The 27,850-nt window shown below is 36.3% G+C and overlaps 1 protein-coding gene across 2 annotated transcripts; it reads right to left on the reverse strand.

The window, feature by feature from the left end:
• Positions 1 to 1,360: 1,360 nt before the first annotated feature.
• PDLIM3 (PDZ and LIM domain 3) lies at positions 1,361 to 26,519 on the reverse strand. 2 transcript variants are annotated; one of them, XM_049797112.1, is made up of 8 exons: positions 26,259 to 26,519; positions 20,592 to 20,743; positions 18,821 to 18,905; positions 12,255 to 12,322; positions 8,656 to 8,919; positions 5,302 to 5,429; positions 4,066 to 4,177; positions 1,361 to 3,304 (listed from the first exon to the last, which is right to left on the reverse strand). In XM_049797112.1, the coding sequence occupies exons 1-8, from the start codon at positions 26,349 to 26,351 to the stop codon at positions 3,115 to 3,117; spliced, it is 1,092 nt and encodes a 363-aa protein (XP_049653069.1). In that variant the 5' UTR covers positions 26,352 to 26,519; the 3' UTR covers positions 1,361 to 3,114. The 2 variants fall into 2 exon arrangements, with proteins under 2 accessions (XP_049653069.1, XP_049653065.1); XM_049797108.1 differs by lacking the exons at positions 8,656 to 8,919; positions 12,255 to 12,322 and adding an exon at positions 12,752 to 12,939 and having other exon boundaries at positions 26,259 to 26,517.
• Between the last annotated feature and the right edge of the window lie 1,331 nt (positions 26,520 to 27,850).

Raw genomic sequence — 27,850 nt, forward strand, 5'->3', positions numbered from 1 at the left:
TGCAGGAAATGGGAGTGATGGGGGGTTCTTTCAACAGCATACTTCTGATCTGAACAAAAGTGTTAGTCTAATTTTTTAAGTCATGAAATGTGGCTGAAAAACTGAAAAAAAGTTATTGAGCTGATGGAAACAACTAGTTTCTTTTAAGTACTTTAGAGAACTTTTTAGGTTTCAAATTGTTGGCAACACTTCAGCATTACTTAAAAGACCAAAAGCATTTGTCTTGGAATAATTGATACAGAAGTACCATATAAATTAATGTGCGTATTTTCAGATGCAATTCTTGGCTTACTCATTTGGAGGATTACAGTTTCATGTAAGTTTTTAAACATCTCCCAGAACAGCCCTGCTGTTTATGCAACAGTAGCACAGCTGAGGAAAGCTTTTCACACCTGTTGATCAACATCTGAAGAGTCAAGATAACAAGCATGTGAAGTCACACTTCCTATCTTTCTCTCCATCTAAAAATAAGCGCCATGGCTCTCTTTGGCTTGTAATAAATATATAAAAAAGCCTGGACACAGTTGAGAAACATAGTAGCATTAAGCTATCATGATTCACTGGCTATGCCATTCTTAAGCCAGAAGATAAAGTGGATAGTTCTTTAGCTGGACAGTTCGTAAAGGATTTGTGCCAGGAACCACTGACACCCTACTGAGATAAAGAATTGAGCCTTGAGCATGTGATGGAGAGAATTACTGTATCTTTCTTTCACATTTAAATCTCTATATTCAATTCCTCCAAACTGAAGGGACTGGAGGATAAGATTTCTTTTTTTTCTCTTCTACCAGGATCAAAGATTTTAGAATCTGCGTTAATTAAAAATCTTTGTTTCCTTTATGTTATATCGGCATAAAGATTTTCACATAGGTCGGTACTTGCAATTAGATAGGCTTACCTTCTAATTCTATCAAAGTCATGTCCAACCTCCAACCTCTCAAAATAGCACTGTATGATGATGCAGAGCCACTGAACTTTCCCCAAAGTTTTGGTATCAGGTCATGTTCTATGACTTTCTTTTAACCTAACTGTTCTTGTATCTACATTTATGAGAGTTTCCCCACATTTACAATTGGTATGTTTGGCCTGTTAAACAGAGAGCAGTTTGGGGTCTTCAGTTTTGAAAGCATATGATCTCATTCAGTTTTAGAAAGCTAGTTTTGCCCAGATTATATATTCAAATGCCTAATACAAAAATTGTGTTTCATTCTTGCCAGTGGTTTGATAAATCTGAAGCATACTCTTCTGTCAGGCTGAAAATGCCAAACTTCTGTTATTGTCCAGTAGCTTGACACACTTTCTCTTTTTTCATACCAGTTGAAAAGAAATACAGGATCTTTATTGTATGTAGTAGATTTATTTTTACCTTCAGTTACTCCACAAAGAAATGAACATTAAGCAAATATTTTAAAACACTGATGACATTTTAGGTTTGTAAAATAGACATGTGCACTCTCACTTTCAAAAGGATTTTCAGATTTATTTTTTGGGCTTTAACAGTGCAATAATATAAATGCTACACATAGCCTCCATGATACATGAGGAGCCGAATTATGTTTTGTGCCCAAAAATAATTCAGGAGCTAACCTTTAAAAGGGTGCAACACTTTTTTATGTCTGCTTTTGATATGCAGACATAAATTATAAATGCAGTGACACACATTGTTAAAACATTTAAATTCTGAAATAATACTTTAAGACATTTTGAAAGGTCTTTGAATATGTGGACATGGTATTTCAAGCTTTGGGACTCATCTGAATTTTTAAAAGATATTTAAAGTATGTACAAATTCTTATTTTGATCCCATATTCTTCTTACACTTTAAGCTTTTTATATACTATTCCCATTCTGCAATATAAGATTGTTTGTGACTGATTTGTTAATTTCTGCTGGTCTTGTAGACTTGATACAAATTTTGTAGATTTTTCTACTTTAAAGTGGGTTCAAAATACCCCAATAAATCATTTATGAATTGTGTTGATATTTTTTGAAAATGCTAAGGTTCAGTTTATCAGTCAGGTGTATATGTAGCTAGCACCTACCTGAAAGCAATGTAGCCCTTAAAAAGTTTCAGAAATTGATTTAAAAACTGTATTCTTTCAGCCTTTTTTTTTCTCCTTAGGACTTCACCAGGCTTTTTATAACAGATCTTTCCTTTGTGTATTTTAATTAGTATCTCTTTTTAAAGTTGACCAAGTTTTAATTTACCAGCAATAAAGATATTATGATGATATTTCCCCATTGTTTCTATTATGAAGTTGAAAGATGGAGATGCAAAAAACCCGTACCATTTTATGCAAAAAGGGTTTTAAATTTACTTTCATTCTTAATTTGCAGTGAGTTCCTATTAGTGGTTGTTTTTCCAAAAAACAATGTATGTGTGTGTGCTTGCCTCGGAACAATTTTCTGCTAAGTGATGTGAAAGCTGATTTCACCACAAACCATTAAAACAACATAGAACTTGTGTTTTGCTTCTTATTAAACAGTCTTTATTATTCTAGCCATTTTATTGTATGACTTGGTATTTATTCCTTATCACAGTTGCTGAACCAGAAAGTTAAGTCAATATAACCCCAAATTCAAAGCAAAGTAAGCAAAATCTATTTTTGGCATACATTAATGGTAGCTGAAAAATAGATGGTGGAAGCAGACATGAACAACTGCTTGTTTTGTAGTATCCATGTAAAATAGCTGCTTTTCTAATGATCTGTCAATTTTCTACGTTTGTTAGGGCCCAGCCTGGAACACTGATGGCTTTGTTGTTTGCACAGGTACTTCATTTATGTTAAAAATATCTTGATTACAGCCCTTATGTATATGCTGTAATAATAATGTAATACCTCAGCTGTTTCACTTTTTTTATTCCAGTACATCTGTTTTAGTTTATACTTAATTGAGTTACATTGGCAACTTCAAAGATAATATTTTAGCAGAATTTTAGTGGTATAATGTTATTGCTGGCTAATAGGGACTTCCACCTTCCTCAGAATCCCACAAGAAAAAGTTTAAAAGCTGCTACTTTGGAATCAGGCGGAAGTCCTGACACTTGTACTGCAGTTCTAAGCTGTTAATGGCTTTTTGTGTGCATGCATATATTTGTGTGTTAACGTAAGACTAGCATTTTGGATAAACGGTAACTGCTTCATATCCCTCTGGTGGCCTCATGCGAGCTCGTGCATGAGCTTCACAGTATAGTTGGCCCTCCACAAAGAAGTAGCCTTTTTGTTTCAGGTTGAGATTGCAGTCAGAGCACACAAAACATTCTGGGTGCCGGTATTTATCACGTGCCTTCACCACTGTTCCTCTATGGGGAAACAATGAAAAGAAAAAAACAATTAATTCATATGAATTTAAAGTGAGAAGAAACTACAGTATGACACAAAGTAAGTTCTAGGTATTTATCTTAAGGCTCTTAGGTTGTTCATCTGGTGGTTTTGCCAACTACTATATAATTTAAGGTTAGAAGCTGAGTTTAAGTGACATAAAATGACATAGAGGTGATCACCTGGTTCAGTAGTTCGTTGGAAAACCAGAGTTTGAAGAAACATGTTAGTTTGGTTACAACACAGGAAGTACAGTCTAACCTATCAAGATGGTGACAAAATGAGTTTAAAAACCACATTTCTTTTCCTCACTGACTGTTCTCTGAGCTCATCATTATCTGTGTTCTTTGCTGAAGATAGTGCTGTCATTCAGATAGAAATGTGGTAGTTTTGAAATAGGCCGAAGAGAGCTTTCTGGATACTCCCACTGGGTTGGGAGAAGGACGCTTTACAATACCAAGAAACTTTTGAGAATTCACAGCTTGAGGCAATGCAGCACAGGTAGCTGCTGGTTTCGTTATGTATGTGTTAATGATTGACTTGCAAAAGGTCCTGAGAAATCTTAATTAAAGCCTTGATGGTAGATCACCAAAACTGAAATCATCTGTATCAAAAGTGGCTAAGGTATAATAATTTGGCAAGACTAAGACCATCACTTGGAAAGCATTCCTGTAGTCTGCGGTGGTGTTTGAGGACATGTGCTTCATCTAGAGATTTCTAAAACTAAAAAGAAACAACTTACACAATCCCATTCCCACACTTGTCACACAGTGGCACTTTCTGGACACCAGGCATGGCAGTAGGTATCTTTGTCACAGGTGCTTTCACACTTCTTGTACCTGTGGGGCGTCCATCTGAGAAACAAAACAATCCTGTTATGTAGAGGCTGATATAAAAGCATCTGATGCAGTTAAATAATTTTCCTGTAAATACACTTCTGGATGTATTTACAGGCTTTCACTTATATTGCCAAACAATGAAGTTTCTCTATACAAGTTTAGTGGCCAGATTCCACCTCTTTGGAATTGGGAAAAATATTGTGTAGCTGTAGCCAAAAAGCAAGTACAAAAGTTTATATATATATATTGCTCTCTGTCTTGTAGACATCATCTAATTCTCTGATAGTAGGTCTCGAGTATAGCAGGAGAGGGAGGAGGGTTTGGCTTTAACATAGCAACTTAACATAGTCAAGACCTATTGTTAGAAAGCTGCTTATTTATATAACTAACCCTACAAAAAATTCAGAAAGATTAGTAACGTGATATGAATACAAAATTATAGCAAAATACAAGAAAAAGCCAAGCAAAATACCACAATTATATATATATACACACACACAATTAGATGCATGTATCCCTTCTCTGGTAACTATTGAGATATAAAAAATAAAATTTTAAATATTTACCTTTTAGGTTAATTTTGGTTGTATTTTATTCTTTACACTTATTGTAAATATAACAAACTTGCAGCCTTTAGTAATGTTGTTTTCATAACTTCTTCATTTGAAGGAAATATGACTGTAAATTATATTGTTCTCTTCAATTTTTATTTAGAATGAAGAGGTGATGGGTGAAACTTATTTTAGGAGTTGGTTTAAATTTCTCTTTTCCTGGATGTGGAAGAGTGTGTTTTCTTTCTTGGTGTCATGAGTATATGCAGCTTGTCCCCAAAGTTCACTTACATAAAACTGTTTAGCATTCAGTTAAAGTCAGCTTTGTACGTTAACAATCTTAAAATCTGAGAAGAGATTCTGAAAACTGTGATTAACACCCCCATTTTATTCACACAGGAGATTGCTAGCTATAAAAACAAAGGGGACAAATATTAGGAGGCTAGTGTGCTATCTATAAGATTCAGAATGACTTGGGCTTTCAGAAATTCTTACAGCTCTGATCTCTCATATTTTCTTCTCAGATTCCCCCTTCCCACAAACATTTAAAAATGCTTTGAACAGGTAGAATATGTCATTATTAACCACCTTCCTCGGAGACTAAATTCTGGAGCACCTTAAAGGAGCCAGACTGGCGAGGTTGACTGGGCTCCTCCTGGTTGGCATGCAGCATCTTGTACACGTCAGACTGAGGCACTGAGTTGGGAGATGGGTCACTGTATCACAGGGAGGAAGAGCAGATAAAGCAGTTTAACAAACATAACTTTAAAGCAATAGCTCTACCAGGCATAGAATATGATTCAGGAAACAAACATAAAGACAATGTGTTTCTACAACTGCTGAAAGACTCTATCTTCCAGGTAGCATTGCTTTATATAGCCTCTTCTTGATCTAAAAAGTGCTGGAAACAAATTATCTGTGCAATTGTTACAAAAATAAATCTACAAACTCACGAAAGTATTTCCATAATTACTGTTCTGGCTGTAATGGCATTTGGAAATAGGCCGGTACCTGTGTTTAACCTCAAAGCAGTTGCATTCCTGTAATCAACTGCTGTATTACCAGGTGCTCTTTGGTACGGTATCCAGAAGTTCCATTTTCTCAGCAACTGGCCTCAAGAATATTGTTAAAATCACAGCTTATATCTTTACATAAGGTCAGCCAAAACCTAAGTAAACGAATCTTTTGGGAGAGTATCATGACATGAAGTTGTTCTTCCTTTTCTAAGTTGGCTCGATCACTAGTTAATATAGTTGTTATTTGGCTAAGATAATTGTTACTTATTTAACTTACGGAGTTGACAAAGATTGAGTAGGTATTGGATAGTAGTAAGCATTGTAAGGTTGTCTTGGTTTTGGCTGGGATACAGTTAATTTTCTTCCTAGTAGCTGGTACAGTGTGTTTCGGATGTAGTATGAGAACAATGTTGATAACACACTGATGGTTTAGTTATTGCTAAGTAGCGCTTATCTTAAGTTAGGGATTTTTCAGTTTCCCATGCTCTGCCAGCAAGCAGGTGTACAAGAAGCTGGGAGGGAGCAGAGCCAAGACCTAGCCAAAGGGATATTCCATACCATAGAACATCGTGCTCGGTATATAAATGGGGGAGTTGGCTGGGAGGGGTGGATCGCTGCTCGTGCATCAGTCAGTGGGTGGTGAGCAATTGCACTGTACATCACTTGTCTTTTCTTGGGTCTAATTTCTCCCTTTTTGTTACATTCCTTTTCATTACAATTATTATTTTTGTTATTATATTTGTATTATAATTCTATTTTATTCTAGTTTAGTTATTAAACTGTTCTTATCTCAACCCATGAGTTACTTTTTTTCCTGATTCTCTCCCCCATCGCACTGGGAGTGAGCAAGCAGCTGCGTGGTGCTTAGTTGCTGGCTGGGGTTAAACCGCAACAAAGGTGAACACTGATGAATGGAAATTCTGTTTCTTAATTTAATTAGAATGGGGCACAGCTTACTTTTTGTAATGCCAATTTTATGATAAAAATACAAAGTGAATTATTGTCCAAACAACAGCTGATGGTTGAATTTCCAATGATCCATGAGCCGAAGATTTTACTGAGAGTATTTCATGGTATTTTAAACTGTGCTGAATGTTTTAAATTGATTATGATAACCAACATCCTAAGTAGTTGAGAGGAAGAGTAGATGACTACATGCACTGGCAGGAACTAGGCTGAATATGTGGCATCTGTAAATTTCAAACTGCTACTGGGACTAATTAGAAAGGTCCAAATTTACTTCAGTGAAGTCTGTTATCTCACTGATATACACATAAGTGTCCAGTTTAAATTTTGTGTTACAACTGGCCTCCTACTGTCTGTTAAACTTTAGTTGCTTATTTCCAGTGGAAACTTACCTAATTCCGTAAGGAACTGGACTGGGTTTTGCTTTATATGGTTTGGTTTGTTTCACAGGGTAGCATCTAAGCTGTCAAATAGCTCTGTAAGAGCAGCGGCAGTTGGGGCAGTGATCTCTGTTGTTTGTGTTAATTGTTTGCATCTTCATCAATCAATAGATTTCTCTGAGCCACCTTTAAGCTGGTGAAGAAACTACCACTGCCTTGTCACAAGCTTTTAATGAATTGAAGAAGCTTATTTACAGTTCTTACCAATGGCTACTTAAACCCTTGATTCTCTCCTCTTTATTAAAATATTTCTGAACGTGAAACAAGTATAATGCAATTATATACAGAAAGCAAAAAACTAGACACAAGGAGTGAGATAACACTTCTAAATGCATACATAGTGAAAACCAATCCCACAACAAAAGACATTTCAAACCTCTGTAGAGAGTCAGTTCTCAAACTGGGAATGCCACAGGCATTTGTGAAATCTGATTACTCTGAACCTAATCCACGATTTCAGAATAAAGAAAAAGCAAGTTTTTTTAAGATTGTTCTCTAGTTGTTGTGTTTGAGGATAAATATTCATGCAGTAGAGTAACATCACTCTGCAAAAACTTGATGAACTACAGTTTTCTTTTCATCAGATAGGGTGAAGTTAATACTTCTATATAAATACAATTTTTATAGTTAGTAACAACCCAATTCTGCAAGGTGCTGAAGAAGGCTCATTGGTGCCAGTGATTATTGCTTATTTAAAATATTAGTAATTAGCTTTAGTTTACACCATATGTATTATGAATTATTAACTTAAGTACTGTTGTAAAACAGAAAAATAAGTTACCATTTTGCAAAACTAAAGATAAAGCAATGTGAATGATGAATTGTCCCTTGAAAAAAATGAATAATGCTTTAAAACTTTTTATTGTATAATCATCGTTATCTAGATACATAAGGTTCCCACCTGCCTTTTAGTCAGTGCAATGGCTAAAATTCATAAGTCAGAGATAGATTAGTAGGCCTACGAAGTCAATTCTGGCTCTTTTTGGACAAGAGCTAGTCGTACTGAATGAGTCATCCTGAATGGGAGTTAAATATCTAGAACACTATGAACATCTACAAGATTTCCTAAACTTTGTAACCTGAATTTCAACAGTCGAAATAAATTTGAGTTACTAATAGTAAATTATTAATAAAATAAGTTATTAAATGTTTATTAAAGAAATAATAATTATAATAATACATAGTTTTTAATTTTGGAGGGAATCAGAATCTTGATTCGGAGGGGTCAGTCAGCTAATAGTCCAGGTAGTATCATCAGTTTTTATTTATTAGCTACAAATATAGGATTATGTCCTATGAAATATTTATTTGTAAATTCTTAAAGACTCCTTTAATGCTTTGGGTTAAAAGTCATAAATTACTAGTATTTTAAAGAAAATATGGAATGGCTTTAAATGACAGGTTCTCTCTAACCCTTTTACCCATTTTCAGAGAAACAGTGTGATATTATTAAAGCTCATGATTTTTGGTATATTCTAAACTTGTATATTCATAAATATTAAAGATACTGCTCTAATTACCTTATTACAGGTGTTTCCCCCAGAGCTGTAGAAACTTGGCCTTGCAGTGTTTCCATGATATTGTCATCTGAGTACAACTGCATAGGTGTGTTAAACTGAGCGTGTACAATCTTGACACCGGGAAGCTCCATTTCCAAGGGAATGTTAGGGGCCATCTTTGACACTGCTTTCAGCTCGGTAGGGCAGATAGAGCTAACCGTGCTAATTGAAGAGGGGGTACTGCGTCCGCTGCCACAGTCAATCCCCGAAGGAGTGCTGCATCCACTGTGTTAATAGCCAGATTACAGAAGAGTGTGCAATGCGTATCAGATTATAGAGAATAAAGACAAAAGTACAGGAATATGGTGATGTTAACAGGGCTGAAAAGAGTAAATAGAACAGATACAGAAAAGCAAAAGTACAGAAAGTAGAGAAAAGCAAAAGTATGCGTATTCGCTGAAAAGTATTTTCCTGTAAAAAGTATCAATGCCAGTTATAAAGCAGTCCTTAAAACTCTGGCATGCATTTTCTTTAAATATAGTAAAACCTCTTTGATAAATTGAATAATTCAGAACATATTACTTTACATTTTCAATGCTAGATTTTATTGAGGATTAATTAAGCCTCCCTAAAATTCTTTGTTCTAGATGAGTAACTTTTAACACTTACAAAAGGGTAGCATACAAAGGTTATGTGAGTTGTCCATGTCAGTGACAGAAAAAAACACCTGCAGTACTGGAATCCTAGTCGCATCATTCCAGTCCTGTACCTCACAACCATCTCGGTCCACAGTTGAAGAGACTACTATAAAGTAGTGTAAAATAATGGGTGTCACAGTTCTTAGATTTCCTTAAATTCTACAATAAGATACTTATTAATCTTTTAAAATTAGTTTAACAATGTATTTCTTTTTTTTAATATTTGTTGAGCATTTCAAAGAAGAAAAGATACTAAACCAGCCAGGCTTACTTTTGCATTTCCAAATTACAGTGTTTCCAGCAGAATGTAAAGTGGTCCTTCACAAGAGCAATGGATATGTATTCAGAGAATTACTTTTACTGCTTTTGAAGTAGATTTTACATGTAATTTATATATAATAAAAAAGATGTACAGTTTTTTAGAAATATTAATGTTGCTTGATGTTACTGAAGTAAAGTTACTGCACACCAATTTAACATCTCTGGAAAAGGATTAGTAAAACAATGTGAACGTTAAGCCCCAAGTCTTTTTCAGTGTCACTGTTTTTAATACTTCAGTCTTTTCGCCATAGCACCCCAGAGGCTTTCTTTGTTATGGGATATTTCTTTGTTGTTGCTCTGTAACAGCACATAACCCAGGCTTTCCACAGTCATTGGTTACCATTTATGTGATATTCAGAGCTATCAGAGAAATGCTTAATCTCTTTCATCCAACCTGTGTATCAGGGTTGTGGTTAGTTCTTGCCAAGCTGAATGATTCTGTGGAAACCTGGAAGAATACTCTGTTTCCCAGTCTCATAGTTCAGTACTCTGCCCAGTAGCTACTTTTGGGTGGAGAAGACGACCCACAATTCTCCCTTTGATTCAGAAGTGAATTTGTGTAGGACCACTTTCTCAAAAAAGTAAAGGGAAATATATACTCTACCATCAAAGACATATGAAAAGAAAGCTAATTCCAGAAGTGGTAGGCAAGCCTCAAAGCAAAAGTACAGTTCTGCATCATCGCCTAGCATGAGCCAGCCAAAAAATTCACACGGGGGCAACTTAAAAATTTACAGTCTTTTCTTCTAGGAGAATCAAGACCACCTTTAGATCCTGCAGTAGAGTAAGTTTTGTCAGTGCTGATAGTGTTAGTAAATGGAAGGTAGCAGGAAAAGGCTAGAAAAAGCATGACTCTTGCTATGAGCAGCCAAACTAATGTTAAAACAGAATAAACTAAAGTATAAATAAAATATAATTATACATTAATGTAATTTCCAGTTAGTTTTGCTAGAGTAAAGTCCAAAATCGTGGCTAATGCCCAATCTGTTAGCTCAAACCCACGGTCCATAATCAGTTCTTCTTTTAGTCAAAGTCCTCAGCTGTCTGTCCTAAAGGGATATTTACGGTCAAGGTTGCAGTTTGGTTTTTGCTGTGTTTAGCAGAGGGTAAATATCCAGCCAGACTGACAAAAATGTAGCAGACAAACGGTGTGACAACCAAGGTTTTGTTGATGTAACACCCAGTGTCAGAGATTCTGCAGTTTGTAAACACAGACTTCTCCAGTGCTAGAACACCTGATAGACCTGACCTTGCCCAACTAAAGTTCTGAAACTTGTTGCATCGCTGTCAGGTTAATTTTTACAGGTTTTTTTCCCCATCTGACAGGCTGGAAAATGGCCATTTACTTCAATATTTTCATAGAAAATATTGTGTAACTCAGGTTTTTGAACTAGGAGATAAGGCTCTTGATACGCTCATTTGAATCTCCATCAATCTGATTAGGTACCTGTCAATGGTACCTAGTAGTCCAAAAGCCAGTTTAGGTACAGTATGTAAGTGCTGCCTATGGTTAGAGGCCATGCATGTTTGCTAAGGACTGTTTTGTCATTTGTCCTGTATCAGCATCAGACTGCAAGGAGAGATGGGCACCTTTTCTCCACTGTCGTGGCCTTCTACATTGATAGTTCTTGTTCACAGAAGGATGGGACTCCATCCATCTTCTACAGTCTCCTCTTTATCACTCAGGTGGTTGAAAAATTTAACACATCTCAAAACTGATAATCCATATGAGATTGTCCTTTGTACACAGGAATCAAGTATCATCCTGTTTTTCTGGTCTAGTTTGTCACACTTAAATAAGTACAATCAGAATGCAGGCATTTTGAACTTTCAGAAGAAAATGCAGAACACTAAGTTCACTGGTAAAAAGTGCTACTGCTAGAAAGGATAAAGGGTAACATTAGAATGTATTGCATCACTCACGCGCTTTTGAGCTTCCTTGCACTTTTAGCCACACAGTTTGCATTGTTTTTTCCTCTCTGTATTTAATAATGTAAATAATAGTAAGTGAGGCAGTTCATGCCCATTTATGATAGAGGAATATTACACTAAAGTGATGGATGTATATATATATTAGCTTTTCTGCATTTGGGAGCTTTACACCTCTGTGGCATCAGATAGCTCTGCATCAGGTTGCCTTCTGAACAGAGGTCTGCTGGAAAGCAAACTTAATATCTCTGAATGGCCTAGATGATAACTTATATAACTAGCTATCTTTTATTTAGCAAGTTAACAAATTACATGTATTTCCATTTGGACAGAAGAATTTCGAAGTGCCATAGATTTATAAGTATACAGTATCTGGTGCTACGCTGTAAATTGAATCAGGTTCATAAATACCGTTACTTCAGACTCTTATCAGTGTAACTGAGATGGGAGTGTGGAGCTGCTTTCTTTTGGAAATAGAAATTTGAATTTCAAGCCTGATCTCTGCAAGTCAACCTTTTTTTTTTTTATTTTAAATTTGTTTCAGTGTTAGGCTGTATACTACTATGAGTAAATTTCAAATGCATCAGTATGTTTTATTAATGTGAATGGTGAGTAACCATTAAAAAATAACATCATGCATCCAAATCCAGCACAGCACTCAGAGTTTATAACCTGCTTCGGCCTGAGACTATGAAAGGTTTGGGCCGAATATTATGCTTGTGTTCAAAGTAGTTCATATCCTGTAAAATAAAAGAGAGTTAAAATAACTTTCTTTGGCCTACAAATGCTTATTTCTAGTTAAAAAGTAGCTAACAGTTTTAAAATTGTAACCGTGTTTAGTTTGTACATTCCTGGTACTAAAAACACAATCACTTTAGTGTTCAGAAACGTTCAGAGTAAAGTGCAGTTGTAAGAGAGAAGGATGATGGTAGGTAGTGTTGCAGCCCAACATAGAGGGCAAATTTTAGTTACCTGCAGCGTTGCTACTACAGAGCTGAATGGAGAGTTTTCTATGTTGGAAAGAATTGCTTCATTTATCACCATTTTTTTGGATAATCAACTCCTGATTATCAGAAAAAACAGCAAGAGCTGGACTTTTAAACTGAAAACAGAACAGATAGTGGTATACCACAAATGGCCACATATTATAAGTAAATACCAGTACTCACTTTTGCGATGAGTTAGGAATGAGACCCCTCAGTTGTCCATGAAGTGCATCTTGAATATTGCCAGATGAATACAGCCCAATTGGAGAATTATAGGAGGAGCTCACTACCTGTCTTTTGTCATCAATATTTGCTGCTGCAACAAAAGGCTGGGCCCTTCTGTTGTGAGCTGTACCAATAGGCTTGAATTCCTGTACATGATAGGCAGACAAAATACACAAAGCTACAATGCACACCAAAGCTAGTAATGAGTAAAACTGACAACATCAGTATTGTTAATCTCTGCATGTTTTACTTTTGTGACTTTGTTATTTTTGAACTGGTGCAAGCATGCTATAATTTTCCATGAATTTTCTATATGCTACTTAAGCCATACACATTCAGAGACTATTATTTTCCTGCTTCAGGGCAAACAGAACGCATTCCATGTTTGTAAATGGTGTGCAACTTTAAGAAGAAATGGGAGGGATGAATATTATAGTAATCTGTTGTATTGTTATCTAGATTTTGCACTGTTTAGCATCTTTTAGAAACATTCCATGTATAGTTAGCTTCATTGCTTTGCTTTAGTGCTAATCTCTGCCTTTGCATTTTTGTCACATGCTGATGGAGGGACTCACAAAAATGTGAAGATTTTATTGTAAATGTCTTGCCTAGAAAACACATAATTCTTAACACTTCTTTTATGGAAATAGTCTTGAGTGTATGTCAGATCAAGGACATTCTTCTGAATTTATTCCATACTTTGAAGCATACCTGTGCATCAAAAATTGTGGTGCTGTATAATTTAAAGATAATGTGAAATCATCATAAATAAGTAAAACCCAGAAATGGGTAAATTGGAAATCATTCTGGGTATATTTGTTTATTTCTGGAATACGATTTTGTTTATTGTTGGCCCAGATAATTGCCTCCAGTTGTAGAATTCATAGGGATAAGATCTGGAAACAAAATCTCTGATGACCTTTCAGATAACTTACAATGTTCTTCTGGAGTGATTGGCCAGGAATAATAAAGACTGTCGACTGTGTGAAAAATGAATTGTGTTACGCATCATTAATACAGTCTCCTTTGAGTCCCAGTCAGCTCAGGTCCCGTCCATCCCTAACCCAGAGAAATACAGACTTTGGAAAAAATAGTGTTGTCATCTGCTGAGGTTGGTTTTTTTTTCCCTTCTGTGCTCATGGGTGAAGAATGTTTGCTGCTGTAGTCCATCACCTTGTCCTGATGTCCTGCAGCGCTCTTTGGAGACAGTGCTGTGAGAGCACTTGAACTTCCATCCATATGGAATAAAAAGCTCTTGTTCCTAACAAATAGGTTTCTACAGTTTGAATTGGTGTCTTCTTTAGAGGCTGGAACTTGCAATGTTAAAATAGCATAGGACATAAATACTTCAATTTTCTTAGAAAGCTTTGCCAGTTCTCTGATTTGGCTTTGTTTTTGAGTGTGATTGGTGTACTAGAAATACACCTGCAATACTATAGACCATTTCTGTTCTTATGTTGCTATCCCACTGTGTCATATGACCTATGGACAGTGTAAGTTCTGATAGAGATTTATTTCAAATTGTTGAAGCTTGTATCTTGGGTACAGGAGCCTTTGGCTTAATCACTGTGTACAGTATACGCTGACTGGTATTTGCTATCACATATTTTTTAATGGTGGCACACCCAACATCTTCAACTCTAAGATTACTCAGATGCAGTTGTGGTCTTTCACTTATGTGCTGCATGCTACACAAACCAGTCTCCTTTTTCCACTAAATAAAACTGTAAACAAAGTGTTTTGTTTAATGCAGAAATGCCTTTTTAAGATTACCTTAGCCTTTAAGAATGCTAGAAAAATTTCCAGTTAGAACAAGTACAACATATTACCAAAAACCAAAATAGATACTTGAATGCTAAAATCCACAGAATAAATCAAGATAAGAAGAGCAGATTAGATAAGCATGGACACATTTTTGACATCTCTGGATTTTTGTTAATTCCCCAGAACATTACTTCCTTTCTCAGACAGCATCAAGTCTCTGTTCAAAGTTTTGGTGAATAATTTATAAAAATTATGAAAACCTGAATGTGAATTGGCCCTTTGTTTTAATTTAAAACAACAGTTTCAGAAATATATTTAGGAATAGACCTAAAGAAAAGTCATGGATATATATAGAATGTGCAACCAGAAAATGCAAACAGTAAAAAGCAGTTTTATTAAATAAAAATGTTTAGCAGCATTGCACTGTAAGAGGCTACTGAAAGCAGCAATCAGATAAACAAGCACAAAGATTTTGCTTGCAGTTCCTTGTTTCTGTCTGCTAGAACTGGGTTGCAGTTAACAAAATGTATTAGTAAATGGAAATAATCTACTAGTGTTTAGGATCATGTCTACTTAATAAATGATATTAATGTCAAAGTATTTAAAATTTATTTAAATCCATGTATGATACGAAACGAACAAAAACAACCATGAACATTGTAATTTCATCCCCCCTTTTTATTTCTTGTTGACAAATGAACAGCACAGAAGACATATGGCACCATAATAGCATGTTTACAATGTAACAGTTGTGAAACAAGTATTTGCAGTTAGTTAGACTTAAATTCTGTTTTCTTTTTAACTCATCTATTCATATAAAATATCAGTGACAGAACATACAGCAGCAAAAATAGTCCAGCTCTTGTGTTTATTGGATCTCATTGAATCTGTGAAAAGTCCTCCTTTAGTTCAAAAGCTAAATGAGAACTGGAGGTTGTTGAAATTCCTAATTAGGAATATTTGAGAATTACAGAATTTAATTTCTTAATTTTTTTCCAGCTGACTGATGTCCTTTTTGCAGGGCTAACTACATGTTTGCATTGATACAGGTATTGGGAATAGAATGAATGTAGCCCCTAAAATCTGTAGAAGTGCATCCAGCACAGACCATATGATGGCATTCCTTGGGGATAATTGCTATGACAGTACACAGATGTTTACATTTTGGAGGTATCATGTGACTAAAATCTTTATCTCTGAATGCTGTTATGGAAGAGGGTGTAAGTCCTCAAAATTAGGCTTTCACAATTATAGTGTTTCAAAACTTGATTAGAAGTGGTAATAGACTAAAATCTTACTTTTTAGAATAGTAGGTTGGTGGGGTTTTTTTTAGATTTTTATACTTATCTATGTGTACAGTATATTTCTATCTCCCAAGAATGTATAATGTCTTTCATGGCCAAAAGCCTAGCCACACTGAACAAAATGTTCAGGCAAAGATAGAAGCAAAAAAGAAAAGCCCAAATAAAAACAATTCAAGAAATTGTGGTAATGGAAAGAAATTCATTTTAGATGAGGTTAAAGCGATTGTAACAGAAAAGAATTTACAGGTCATAGTATTGTTTTACACTGACAATACAACAAAGGATTTTAAAAATAATTTTTAAGATACAGTTTGCCATTTATATTGTTTTATTTTCTCTTCCTAATTATATTCTTTGGGAACTTTATGTTCTAAATTGCTTTTATACAGAATACGATGTGATTGTATTAGTAATACTTCAAGTAGTCTGTTATTTCCTATTATTTCCATCATGCTATAGGTTGCTCCTGACTAACGAAATTAGGTGGCTGGTTTTTATGTGGGGTTGTGTAGCTTTCAAGAGTGGCTCTCAGTCAGCCACTTACTGCTGTAAGTTATTTACTGAATTGTTGCCTCAGTTTCCTGTTCCCAGAGGAAAAAGCAGTGAGAGCTTTCATTGTGCTGTGACAATTGCCTATACCAATCTCCAAAGGACTCTTTGGGGATGCTCAGCCTAAATGCAAAAGTTTGCTACGGTGTAAAGGTCCCTCGTTCCATCGCTGCAGGTAGGCACAGTATTTAGTTGTTTTTCAGTTTTCACATAACCATCTCCAAGCATCTGTAGAATAATTTTCATTCACTGAAGCTAAAGTAAGCATTCTCTGGCCAAATATTTGGCCAAATTGCTGAACAATTTAAAATATGTTATACTTTCATTTATAACTATGTTTTATTAGCTTGCAAATAGAAACTAAATACTAAGAAAATTGTGTAAGTCTTCATCTATTATTGTTATTTGCTTGGCTTATAATGTATTTTAAATTATTGACTTACACTTGTGAAACTTTCTTAGTGAACTTTAAAATGTCTTTCTGGCAAGAGTGAAAAAATCTGACTACATTTATAACATCTATGACCTTTTGAATAATTTTAATTATTATATAAATGGAGGAAATGCTTTTTATAGAACTCGGTGATCTTCCATTTCTGCACACCAGTTAATGTATACAATACTTTTGGATAAAAGGGATTTACATTTGAAGTAACACTATATTGCTTTTGGATTTTTCTCCATTTGTCTGGGCTTCAATGCCTTTATTTATTGTTGGACTCCAGCAAACTCTAATATGACCTAAACAGCACAGGTTATAGTTGTGCAATAATTTGTCATATGAGGTTAAAGAAACTTTGATGTTGTACTGTTTTCACTACTGGTATACACAGTGCTGGGTCTCGTGTTGTGACTAAATATGCAGTAAAAGCTAATTTAAAATTACAGCAATTGTTGGAAAAAAAGGCTATATTTTTTTTCCAGAGGGAGATCAGGGTAATGGATGTTCTTGGATGGAAGATTTTAATCTAAAATGTAAATCATTCTTAGAATGGTTTAGCATATTTGTTTATATGCATTGCTACTTTTCTGGGGCCTACTATTTATTAAATATACTCAGTAGTCCTGATTTTCCTAGGAAGGAAAGACAGACAGATACTGAAATGAAGAGGTGGGCTGTTTAACCTAGGAGAAACGGTTTTTCTGATTGCCCAATGGAGACTGCTTTCAATAGTCTGCCAAATAGCACTTAATGAAATCTTGTGATTTATTTTGAAGTAACTATCCTTTTTAGGAATGCAGCTTTCATGCAAAGGGATTACTCTCCTGTCATACATGCCTACATAGTTTTCTCTGTAGCTTTTTTACTGAATTTGTTTCATTGCTGTTTATTTTATGTGTATCCTAGCTATTCCACAAAAATATGCATTTAAAATGTTTTTTTTTTCTTCACTATGCTATCTCCTACTGCTGAAGAGGTTATGTTATTTCTGATTAAGTTTGCTGTATCACTTAATGCAAGTTTTTAGATTGGGAGACAACTGGAACACTGAAATGCCATATTTATGTTTGGGAGTGTCTCCATGAAAACAGAATTCATGGAAGTATTTATTGCCTAGGATTTATTTAAATGGAATCTGCACTTACATTTTGTCTAGGATAGCACAGAATAAATACTTTGACATACTTGCTTTGATCCTGGCCTTCCAGGATCAGCAGAATGCTCTTCCCTCCCCCCTCTTGAAAGAACAGCAAACGTTCATGTAGGTTAAAGAGGAATGACAAAAGAATAAAGCACTAGTTGTAGACAGTAGCTAGCTAATTAACTATATACAATATGGACACTTCAGCTTATAAGATTTAAATTGATTGGATTTGCTTTGGTCATATACAAGGATCAAGACTTTGCTGGTCAGAAGTAGTGAATGGTTTGATTATTGATCAGTATATGGGTTTTGTACAAATTTGTAACTTTGTTCTGTGGTGTAGTATAAAAATGTATGGAAGTAAAGAGATGCAGCATTAATGGATCTCTCTATTTAACTGACTGTTACATCAAAATAACTTTTGTGATATGATGAGTGCATTGCTTTTGTACTTGACATTTATTCCTGATTGAAGAGCTTCCTTGTATGATGAAGAATCTCTAAAGCAACTTAAACTCTATTAGCATAAAATGAGTTATTTTCTTTCCATAATAAAGCTATGGTGATATGTACCGTTTCAAGAAAAATGAGAATGTGTTGTCACTTGTTAATATTTTGTTTCAGTTATAGCTGAAAAATAAAAAAAATCCAGTCAGATAAAAAAAAGTTGTTCATACATATCATAATTGTGATGGTTTGTATTAGCTTAAACTGGCAGGTAATGGATGAAGTGCTAGTCAAAGTATTTTAATGACCACAAGGGAGATCATTTAGAGTGTAAAAAGGTGAATGGAAATGGTTAGGTAACTTTCAACAGTTCATACCTGTGGTTCAGCTTCCAAATTTATCTTGAAGGGATGTGCTTTGCCATCTTCTGAAACTTGTGGGGACCATAATTTAGTTCCTGCCCTAGAAGGAAAGAAAGAAAGAAAGGCATAATTTAAATAACTTGAATTCCTATAGAGTTGTATATGTTCCTGTAAAATATAACGCAGCTTGAAAATTTTCAGTTTGTTCTATGCTTTTTAAATGTTTTAACAGAAAAGTACTTTAACCATATGTAATGTGTACTATATGTAAACAATATATAAAAACGTGCTTACTTTTTAAAAAACTATGTATATTATGAACAATGGAAAATAATTTGTTACTAGTTACCACATGCAAAGGGAAAGGGAAATTAATGCCTTTCTGACCTGAGCTGATGAAATTTTTACAGTTTTGGTTTTTTTAATGGTTGATAGAATGAATGTTGGGTCCTCAGAATATTTTGCACAAGTAAGTGAATATCTTAGTAGTAATCCTAAACCAGAACAACATAAATTTCTTTTTTTATGACCGCAATATCCATGCAAAGTCTGCTTTTCAGTGTGGGAGGAATGCAATCTAGGTATGCAAAGTATATGTGCAATTGATTCTTTCAGCCACTTAGGCAGAGATAACGTGCAAATATCAGTTACAATTTAGTTTTCATCGACAAAATGGAATTTGGCCGCTAATTTTAAAATAGTGTAATGTTAATGTTAAACATTAATCTAGGACTGGTTGTTATATAAATAAATACAAGTATTTAGCATTTTAAAAATATGCATGTTTCATAGGCACAATTACACTTATCATATTTTGAAAATTGCTTCCTAAGAGAGCTGCTGAATGGCGTATACCAATCTGTAGCAGAACCTAGAATTAACTGTAGGGATTTTTAACAGTGGTGTGTGCTCTAGTAATTTGACAATGCTCCTTTCAAAAAAAACCCAACCTTCTGTATTTGGAAATAAATATTGTGGTCAGCTGTAATGAAGTGCTGTGCCTCCTTGAGAGCCTCAGGTCAATCAGAGCTGTCTGATTCCTGGAGGCAGCTGAAAGGGTGTGCTAGGTGATTCTGATTAAAGGCTGAGCAAACTCAGCTGGGAGACGTGAAGATGCAGGTTGTTTCTGTTGATGGCTTTAGTTGGGCAAAACGAACACAAAAAGTTTCTGGACTCCTGCAGTTTAGGTAAGAGAGGGTTTTTTTAGTTTTGTTTTGGTTTTAACATTGCTTTGAGAATCCTGTATTTGGTCTAATACATTGTGACCAAAGAAGTTGGCTTTAAACCCCCTCCTTTGTTACTCCTTATGAAAGTCTGATGTGATGTTGCTTTCCTTAACTGGGAGGATATACTGGCAGCTTTGTCTGTGATTAGGAGCAGGAGGCAATGATAAGCACCTGTGGCTGAGGGAGAGTTAGAGCAGAGAGGTAACTGAACAAGGGACAGCTAGCTGAGTGTTTTATTCTTTCCCAAAAATATGAAGAACCACTTGTTTACAGAGAGCAAATGTAGGGCTTGTGGAGTCAGTAGGGACAGTACAGGGGTACAGTTCACAGCTCAATAAACGTGGTGAGTAGCCTGAGGGGAGTCGTCTTGTGCCCATGAAGAAGTGTTCTGGGGAGTCTTGTATGATCTGGAGTTGGTGAGGTGGGTCTGGGTGCTTGTAATTTTAAAAGTTTTGTGAAATTCTTAAAATTATTTTAAATAGTTACACTATATAATAGTTGTACTGTATAATTGGTTGGGTAGTATCTTCATTCACAAGTAGGCAGACATGCACACATACCTCTCTATTTTCAAAGAAAGCTGATGTACAGCTGCTTTAATTCTCTCTTGGGCATCGTTATGTGTCATGTTCTCTGTGCCTAGACCATCAATAGCTACAATAACATCACCGGGGCACAGGTTGGCAGCTGAAGCCTTGCTTCCAGGTGTAATCTGAAAAAACAAAATTTAACTGCTTAAGCACCACGTGTACCTGAAAATTGATAGAGAAAATAAACTTCACCATGCTTCCCTATTTCCTATTGGGTTGGGGAGGGAAGGAGGGAGGGAGGGAGTGGGCCTGTAAACAACTATATGCTGGCTAACAAAAAAAGTAAGTTCTTAGTTTTGCCGGACCCTCTGTAGTTCCATTGTCAGATCACCACATAAATGCTTTATTCATCATTACTTCAAATCAGATAGAAACTATCTTCACACTTCTGCATTAAGTAGTTTCCACTCTGATTTCTGTAGTTGCTGTACCTTGTCTTTGAATCTTCCGTCTCAACTGCCATTTTGTAATTTGCTTGAAAAGAAACAGTAAGTTTTTCCTTTGCAACTCCAGGCAACAGCAGAAGAATAGAACTGCTAAGAAATCTTGCTACTTAATGTTCATGCGCATGATGTGCCATTGACTGACTGATATAGAAAGCCACTTGTGGTCTTACCACATTTAAGGACAAATACAGCAGTTTGTGTTTCTGCTAGACTGGTCTCTCATGTTGTATTGCTAAGTAATCAGAAATATGCTAATAATACTGAAATGACATTTTTCTCTTTATTCTTGTCTAATCCAGACCCTGAACTCCTTAAAGTGCTTAGCTTTAAGTCCCATTGCATGTGAATAACAAGGGCCCTGATCTTTCAAGGTGATCCGTGTGGCAAAATTCATACCTCACAGAAATGTACCACCGTCAGTGACATTCATAGAAATAGCTCAAAGCTTATCTTTCTCTGCTTGTTTTTTTTTTTTTTTTTTTTTGTGTCTTGTAGATAATCTTCTACATCATGGTTCAAATAATTGAAATGCAATATAATTCTGATTTAAAATAACTATTGCAGAGAGGCCATGACCTAGAATTGCAGGCCTTTTTTTCGCAAACAGGTGACTTGTCATACCACCACACCATTTAAAGAGGTCTTTGGTCACTGAGTGGGATTTAGGTCCCTTAGGTGTGTATTGCCATTTTAGGTGACCTTTGATAACCAAGACAGTAACATGAAATTGATGGATGTAGCACATAAGCTTCTGGAATTCAGCTCTTCTGAAACAGCAGAACAAAGGGGATGAGTTGATTCATCTAAAATAACACTAGCTGCTTTTTTTAAGTAAATGAATCCCAGTGTGGAGGACAAAAGTGTCAATATATTCTCATTTACAAGAGCAGTTCTCTGATCTGTGCCATGTATGAAGTAAAAAAGCTATTGGAGATATTTTTTTGTCACCATGGGTTTGGCTACGGCCAAAGCAAGTGCTATCTCAATTATCAGAAGTAATTAAGTGTTATGGGGGACTGGAAAACATGCTATGGAGGTGTTCAACTCTGGTGTTGCCCAGTTTTTCAGCAGAGGCTTTTACCCCCTCACCCTCCAGAAGAATGGACTCGTGTAGTGTGTGCTTAACAAAGTCTTAAGGTGCCTGAATAATCTGTTTGCGTATGAATCGAGGAAGTTGCTCATAAATTCTAAGTCTGAAGTCTCCAAAATACTCTGTTTCTCAAACTTCAACAGCTGTTAGTGTAAATGAACTACACTGAGACCACTTACATTACTGTAATACGACAGGGATAGAGGTATGATCATGCTTCTCCCTTTAACCTGGAACGGCTCCTGACTTTGCTTAGCATGTTGTAGATGTGTGGAATGACAAACTGCAGCAGGATTCCTAGTGTTCGAGTGTGACTGTTGATGCTCTAATACCCAAAATGGGCAAACCCAGCCATTCTTGGTTCCCTCCAAGAATAACCTTGCTTGAATAACCCTTATATAGGTTACTCGGTAGATTATGCTTTTTTACATGTCACAACAAATCCTCTGCTTTATCTGTGGCATACTGCAGCAATGTACTGACATAATGATTCTGCCTTATAAAGTAGCATATCTGTCTAGCATGGTATGTTCCCCTGCAGCTGTGCTGCTAGTAGGACCTAACCCATTCTGTGTTGCTGGTAGTAATGCACAATCCCTTGGATTTTCGTAGCATATTGTTACCAGCGATACCACTATATGGTTCAATGGGGTTACCGTTGTTTGGTGGGAGCAAGGAGGGAAAGGGCCAGGAGTCTGTATTTCCTATTCCTTAGCTGAACTGATTCTTGCCAGGCTTCTGGGATGTGTCTGTTGGGCCTAAACACCTTGATGGGGGTGCTGAGCTCTACCTGCCCCGGCCTTCTGGGGTGCAGAGCTACCTGCCCTTGTATGATCCTTTCCCTCATCTGCTCTTCCTGGGCTTGATGGAAAGAGCTGGAGATCTGCCGCTAGGATGGGGTAGGAGGAACGTGGCTGGGTGCCAGCTCTTCTCTCTTAATATTTCAGGGGGGAAATCTTGACTGTTGCTTATGGGGAAGAGAGGCAGACAGACAGAAGTACTGCAGCCTACGTTTTATAGAAAGGGACCAGGTTGTGCGCTGCAAGATTACAACACGTTGTGGGTATAATAGTGATATTGTGGGTACCTCAGTAATGTAAGTAATACTGTTTCTTAAGGAACATAGTGACACATTAAATGTGTATTGTGAACTCTTAGAATCGTATTATGACTGTAGTGTTTGTTGCTTGCTCACTCTGGCTTCATGAGGTAGATTCTGCGGTGCTTTGAGAAAATTTTTGCCTTTCTCTTCAGGACATGTCTGTATGGCACACCTGTTGCTCTCGCATCCTAGGTATCTCAGATTTGGATAAATACAAGGATATATGTTGAGCATTCAGATGTTGTCAGAGACTAGATAACTATTTAACCACGTGAGGGGCACCGTCTCCTATGAAAACTTTGAAGAAAACCTCTCTGCATTTGTTAATAGACTTATGAAGCTCATCATGGCACACCTTCATAAACATTTCAGGTTTTGTGTTTTCTAAAGAGAGTTATGAATGTCTGCAGAGTGGCTAGATATAAAATTGAGTTAATATAAATACTTGCATTGTGACCTGTAAAGGTTTATATTAAAAGAGAACTTAAATCTAGAGTTGATAATATTTCACCATTCCCTCCAAACTCTACAAGTTTCAATTGTTCCTGTAATGCTTTATTCAATATGACTTAAATTCCAGGATTGCATTCCTCTAAATGCTTAACCCAAAAGGTTATCTTCTGGTCAGAATAAACTGAATTATTCAGTTTCATTAAGACTAGGTTTTTGGTCAGTTTAATTGATGTAATTTTTTTGTATCTATGTAAAGTTCCAAGGATTTCAAGACATTTTTTCATTATTTCTAGTTAATTCGTTGTTTCTGACCCTAATAGAATTCTGAGTATGTCTATTTTTAGTCCCCTCCTGTTCTTCCTACTTTCCCAGTGATTATGATCTGTGGGTTTTGCATTTGCTTGAAATGGTCAAAACAACAGAAGAAATCGCAGATGGGTTTGGAGATGACATCTGTTCTTTAGACAGGTGGATGATGATCTCTTATGTTGTCTGTCTCTCTTGACAAGTCCTGGTAAAAGCTTTCTCTTGTTGCACAAGGACTGTAGCCAACCAAACTCAACACCTGTCCAATTATTTTATTGAAAATGTGTTTAAAAATAATTTCCAGTTATTGTTTTAATGACTAATTTTTTTTTCTTGTCAGGACAGTTAAGCCAAATGTGAACGGGCTGCTGGTGATACCTTTTACAAAAGGAACACCTAGGCCCCCAAAAGCAAGGCATATGGATCTTGTAAAATATTCACTACTACTTAAGGAGTACTGCATGAATACTTATGTAGGGACTCTTCTAAATGTATGCTTTGGCAACAAAAATGTTAAACAAATCTACCATTAATATTCTTGAATGTGAGCTAAGCAAACTTGTTTAACTTGTTAAACTTGTTTGCCATTTTTCCCTATAGATACTACTTTTCAAGTAGAACTATGAAATAAGATTTTGAGCATTTCTGTAATATACTAGAAAGCAATGGCTTATGTCTTGTGAGGCATTTGCTAGGTATGAGTCAATTGCAAACTAATTTATTCTTCAGGAAGTTACATTTATAGTAACGTCCTTTGTTATTGCAGTTTTAAACTTCATTGCACTTAATCTAAACACAAAGAAAATACAAACCAGACACCGCTAAAATATTTTTCATTAGAGATAATGGAAACTTTTTCTTTTGAAGGCCCATAAAAGGCAATGAAGGCCCCAAAACATACAGAGATTTTTTTTTTTCTTTTTAATTCAAAGTTTTTGTCTCCTGTTTCTCCAAAGGCTTTGCTGTATCCTATGAATATTTGTTATGAAGCTACATACAGTCAAATAATTGCATTCTGGCTTACTTCTGTTTAAAATAAGTAAAATATTTTATGCTTACAGGAATCTGGAATAAGTGATTAAATGAAACTAATTTTTACTAGTATAATATATGAAAGGTTGGTCCTTAAATTCTCTGCGGCCTCTTGTTTAGAAGCATGTTTACTGCAAGGCTTCACCAGTGGTATCCATCCTTCAAGGCTCTTGACGTTTGTTTAATACCAGGCATAGTGTATATATTGAGTCATAGTGCAGGGCTTTTTTAAAAAAAAAAAAAAAAAAGGCATTGGTGGTTTGGAGGCTCATGGAGCACACACTTGATGTGTCTGAGGTTCTGAAAGGCAGCAAAAATATAAGGAGAACTAATTCTAGTCTGATGTGCACTGAACACAATTTTCAAAACATACCAATTATCAAAATATGTATCCTGCCCTTTGAGTAGATCTATGTCTGTAAATGCAGAGCAGCGGACAGCGTGTTATATGCTCCATTCATTGAGTAACTGGTTCCTTAACTAACTTGCAGTTAACAGCTCAAGATCCATGAAAAAAGGAAGGCTTGGATTCTTGCCCTTTATTAGGGGGGTAAGGTAAATAGGCTCTTTCTAAATATGGCAGAAAACACCAAAGAACTATCTCCTTTGTATTCAGGATTGGATAACTTTCTAATAATTCACTGACTGAACGTTCATGAAAGTGAGAACTTTTACGTATGTAAAAAAAAAGGCGCTGTTGCCTTTGCTGGCAATAATCAGGACTTAATTTAATTAAATAAGAGTCAGATTAATCTTGTAAAGTTGGCAAATAGTTTGCAAAGCAGAAACTTCCAGATGCGAGGAGCTGCTGCCAAGCAGTCTTCTCCCCCAGTGATCACAGAGGCTGGTCGTGCAAATGATAGAAGTGGGGTCTGGCCTTTAGTAGGCTCGAAAAGTAATTTTCTCATCTGAATGCCTGGGGAAATCGCGACAAAGATTTTCTGCAGCCAAGGCACTTGAATTTAATTTTCGAGGCATAAGTAGAAATGCAGTTAAGGTATTTGAGACCGATGAAACGATCCCAGAAACATGTCATGCAAAACTTGTAACAACTGTTAGCATTCAGCTGGCTCTCCTCAGAACTAGCAGCTACTTGCTAATCTACTCACAGCTTCGTCTGCATCTCTGAACTCCAGAAAAGTAAAGGGCAAAAATCTGCAACAACTTAAAAATGTAATAAATAGAAAGGAAACGGAAAGAATACGTACCCTGGTTATGATTAAGGGTTGGTTAAAATCTATTCCTCCCGAGAGCCTGAATCCCCAGGGTGCCGGTCCTTGGAGAACAACATTTTGTGGCATTGTGGATGTTTTTTTTTTTCCTGGGTTACTGTCCTTTTTTCCTTAGGTCTGTGTGAGGAGCCAAGCTGTCGGAGGAAGGGTGCTATCCGCAGAGCACCTGCCGGACGGGGCAGCCGACCCTACACACCTCCTAGGAACTCTTACTCGTCCCACAGCTGCGGGCACTGCACTTATCCCTGCTTTTTGGGTGACGTCAGCCAGTCCCTCGGCTTCTCCACCCACAGAGGGGAGTACCGGACTCGGACAAATAAAGCCTGAATGCTGGAAAGTTTACAACAAATACTTGAGCTTTATCTGCTGCTGCAGCGTCCCCTCAGCCTGACAAGCAGTAAGCTTCAGGATGCAGTGTCCTTCTGGTTTCTTAAAGCAACCCTGTTGCTCATTTGATATCATGCTGATTGCATTGCTCGTGCTTTTTTCAGCGATGCGCTGCACCGCTCTTGACTTTGTACACGATTCTGTTTCATGTAAACAGAAATACCGATAGGGAGATCCCCCCCCTCCCCCCCCCCCCCCCCTTTACATCTTGTCTTATTTGCAATGTAATAGTTTATTGCACCAAAAAGTCCTTCCAGCCCCCTTCAGCTGAGTTTTTCAGCTACAGTCACTTGAGACCATGGCATGCATCAACTCTAATGCCTTGAAAAATCTGGACTGATGTCATGCATATTTCTCATACTGAGGAAGAGAAATGCAGTATTAGTTGATGATGTCTCTTCTCCCTGTAGAAATCTTAGCTGTTTTTAAGGTAGTTGCAGATACCTTCTGTAGGTTGTTGGTGTTACTGAATAAATACTTTGCATTCCTTTTGGTTTTCTTGCATCAGCTTGATTAGCTTTATTTGGACTTCTGTATCCCTTACATTTTGTTCAGAAAGAGATGGAGAATTTTGCAGTGATGGTGTACATGTTCACTCACTTTCTTATCATGATGTTACAGATTTCTCTTTATATGTGGTATTAGCAAAGTTGATACGGGTGTGGGTAATGTCCTTTAAGCATATCTTTGCCCAAAGTTTGGCCTGTTCTAGGACAGTATCTACAGCTCTCATCAGACAGTGTGGTCTGTTGCGTGTGGGGTTTTGGTTTTTTTTGTGTCTGTGGTTTTGTTGTTTTTTTTGTTTTTGTTTTTTTTTCCTTCTCTCCCTAAATGAGTCAACAGCAAGTCAGTGAGAGCTTAGAAAGAATAAAAACTGATGATGATATATATTTTGGTGTAACAACAGTGCATGTAACTTTTCTACCTTTGAAGAAAGTTTCTGGTTGGTGTTTGTGTTGTGGTTTTGCTGGGGGTGTTTTGTGGGCTTATTTTTGTTTTGGTGGGGTTTTTTTTGGTTATTTCGCTTTTTTTGTTCCTTATGGCAGAGGATTTACCCACTTTTGTTCACTCTGTGCACTTTCCTTTCTTACTAGCTGTCATCTGCTTAGAGTTACTGGACAAGAGAGGGCAGTAAGTGAGATAGAAGAATAAAATGCAGGTTCATACCATTCATATAATTT

Source organism: Accipiter gentilis, chromosome 3 (genome assembly GCF_929443795.1).
Source record: "Accipiter gentilis chromosome 3, bAccGen1.1, whole genome shotgun sequence".
Classification (NCBI taxonomy): Eukaryota; Metazoa; Chordata; class Aves; order Accipitriformes; family Accipitridae; genus Astur; species Astur gentilis.

Coding starts and splice junctions, on each gene's coding strand:
- PDLIM3 (XM_049797112.1), bottom strand. CDS start 26,351: ATGCCACAAAATGTTGTTCTCCAAGGACCGGCACCCTGGGGATTCAGG. Junction 20,744..26,258: donor AACCCTTAATCATAACCAGG/GTACGTATTCTT, acceptor TTGTTTTTTCAG/ATTACACCTGGAAGCAAGGC. Junction 4,178..5,301: donor GAATTTAGTCTCCGAGGAAG/GTGGTTAATAAT, acceptor TTTGTTTCTCAG/ATGGACGCCCCACAGGTACA.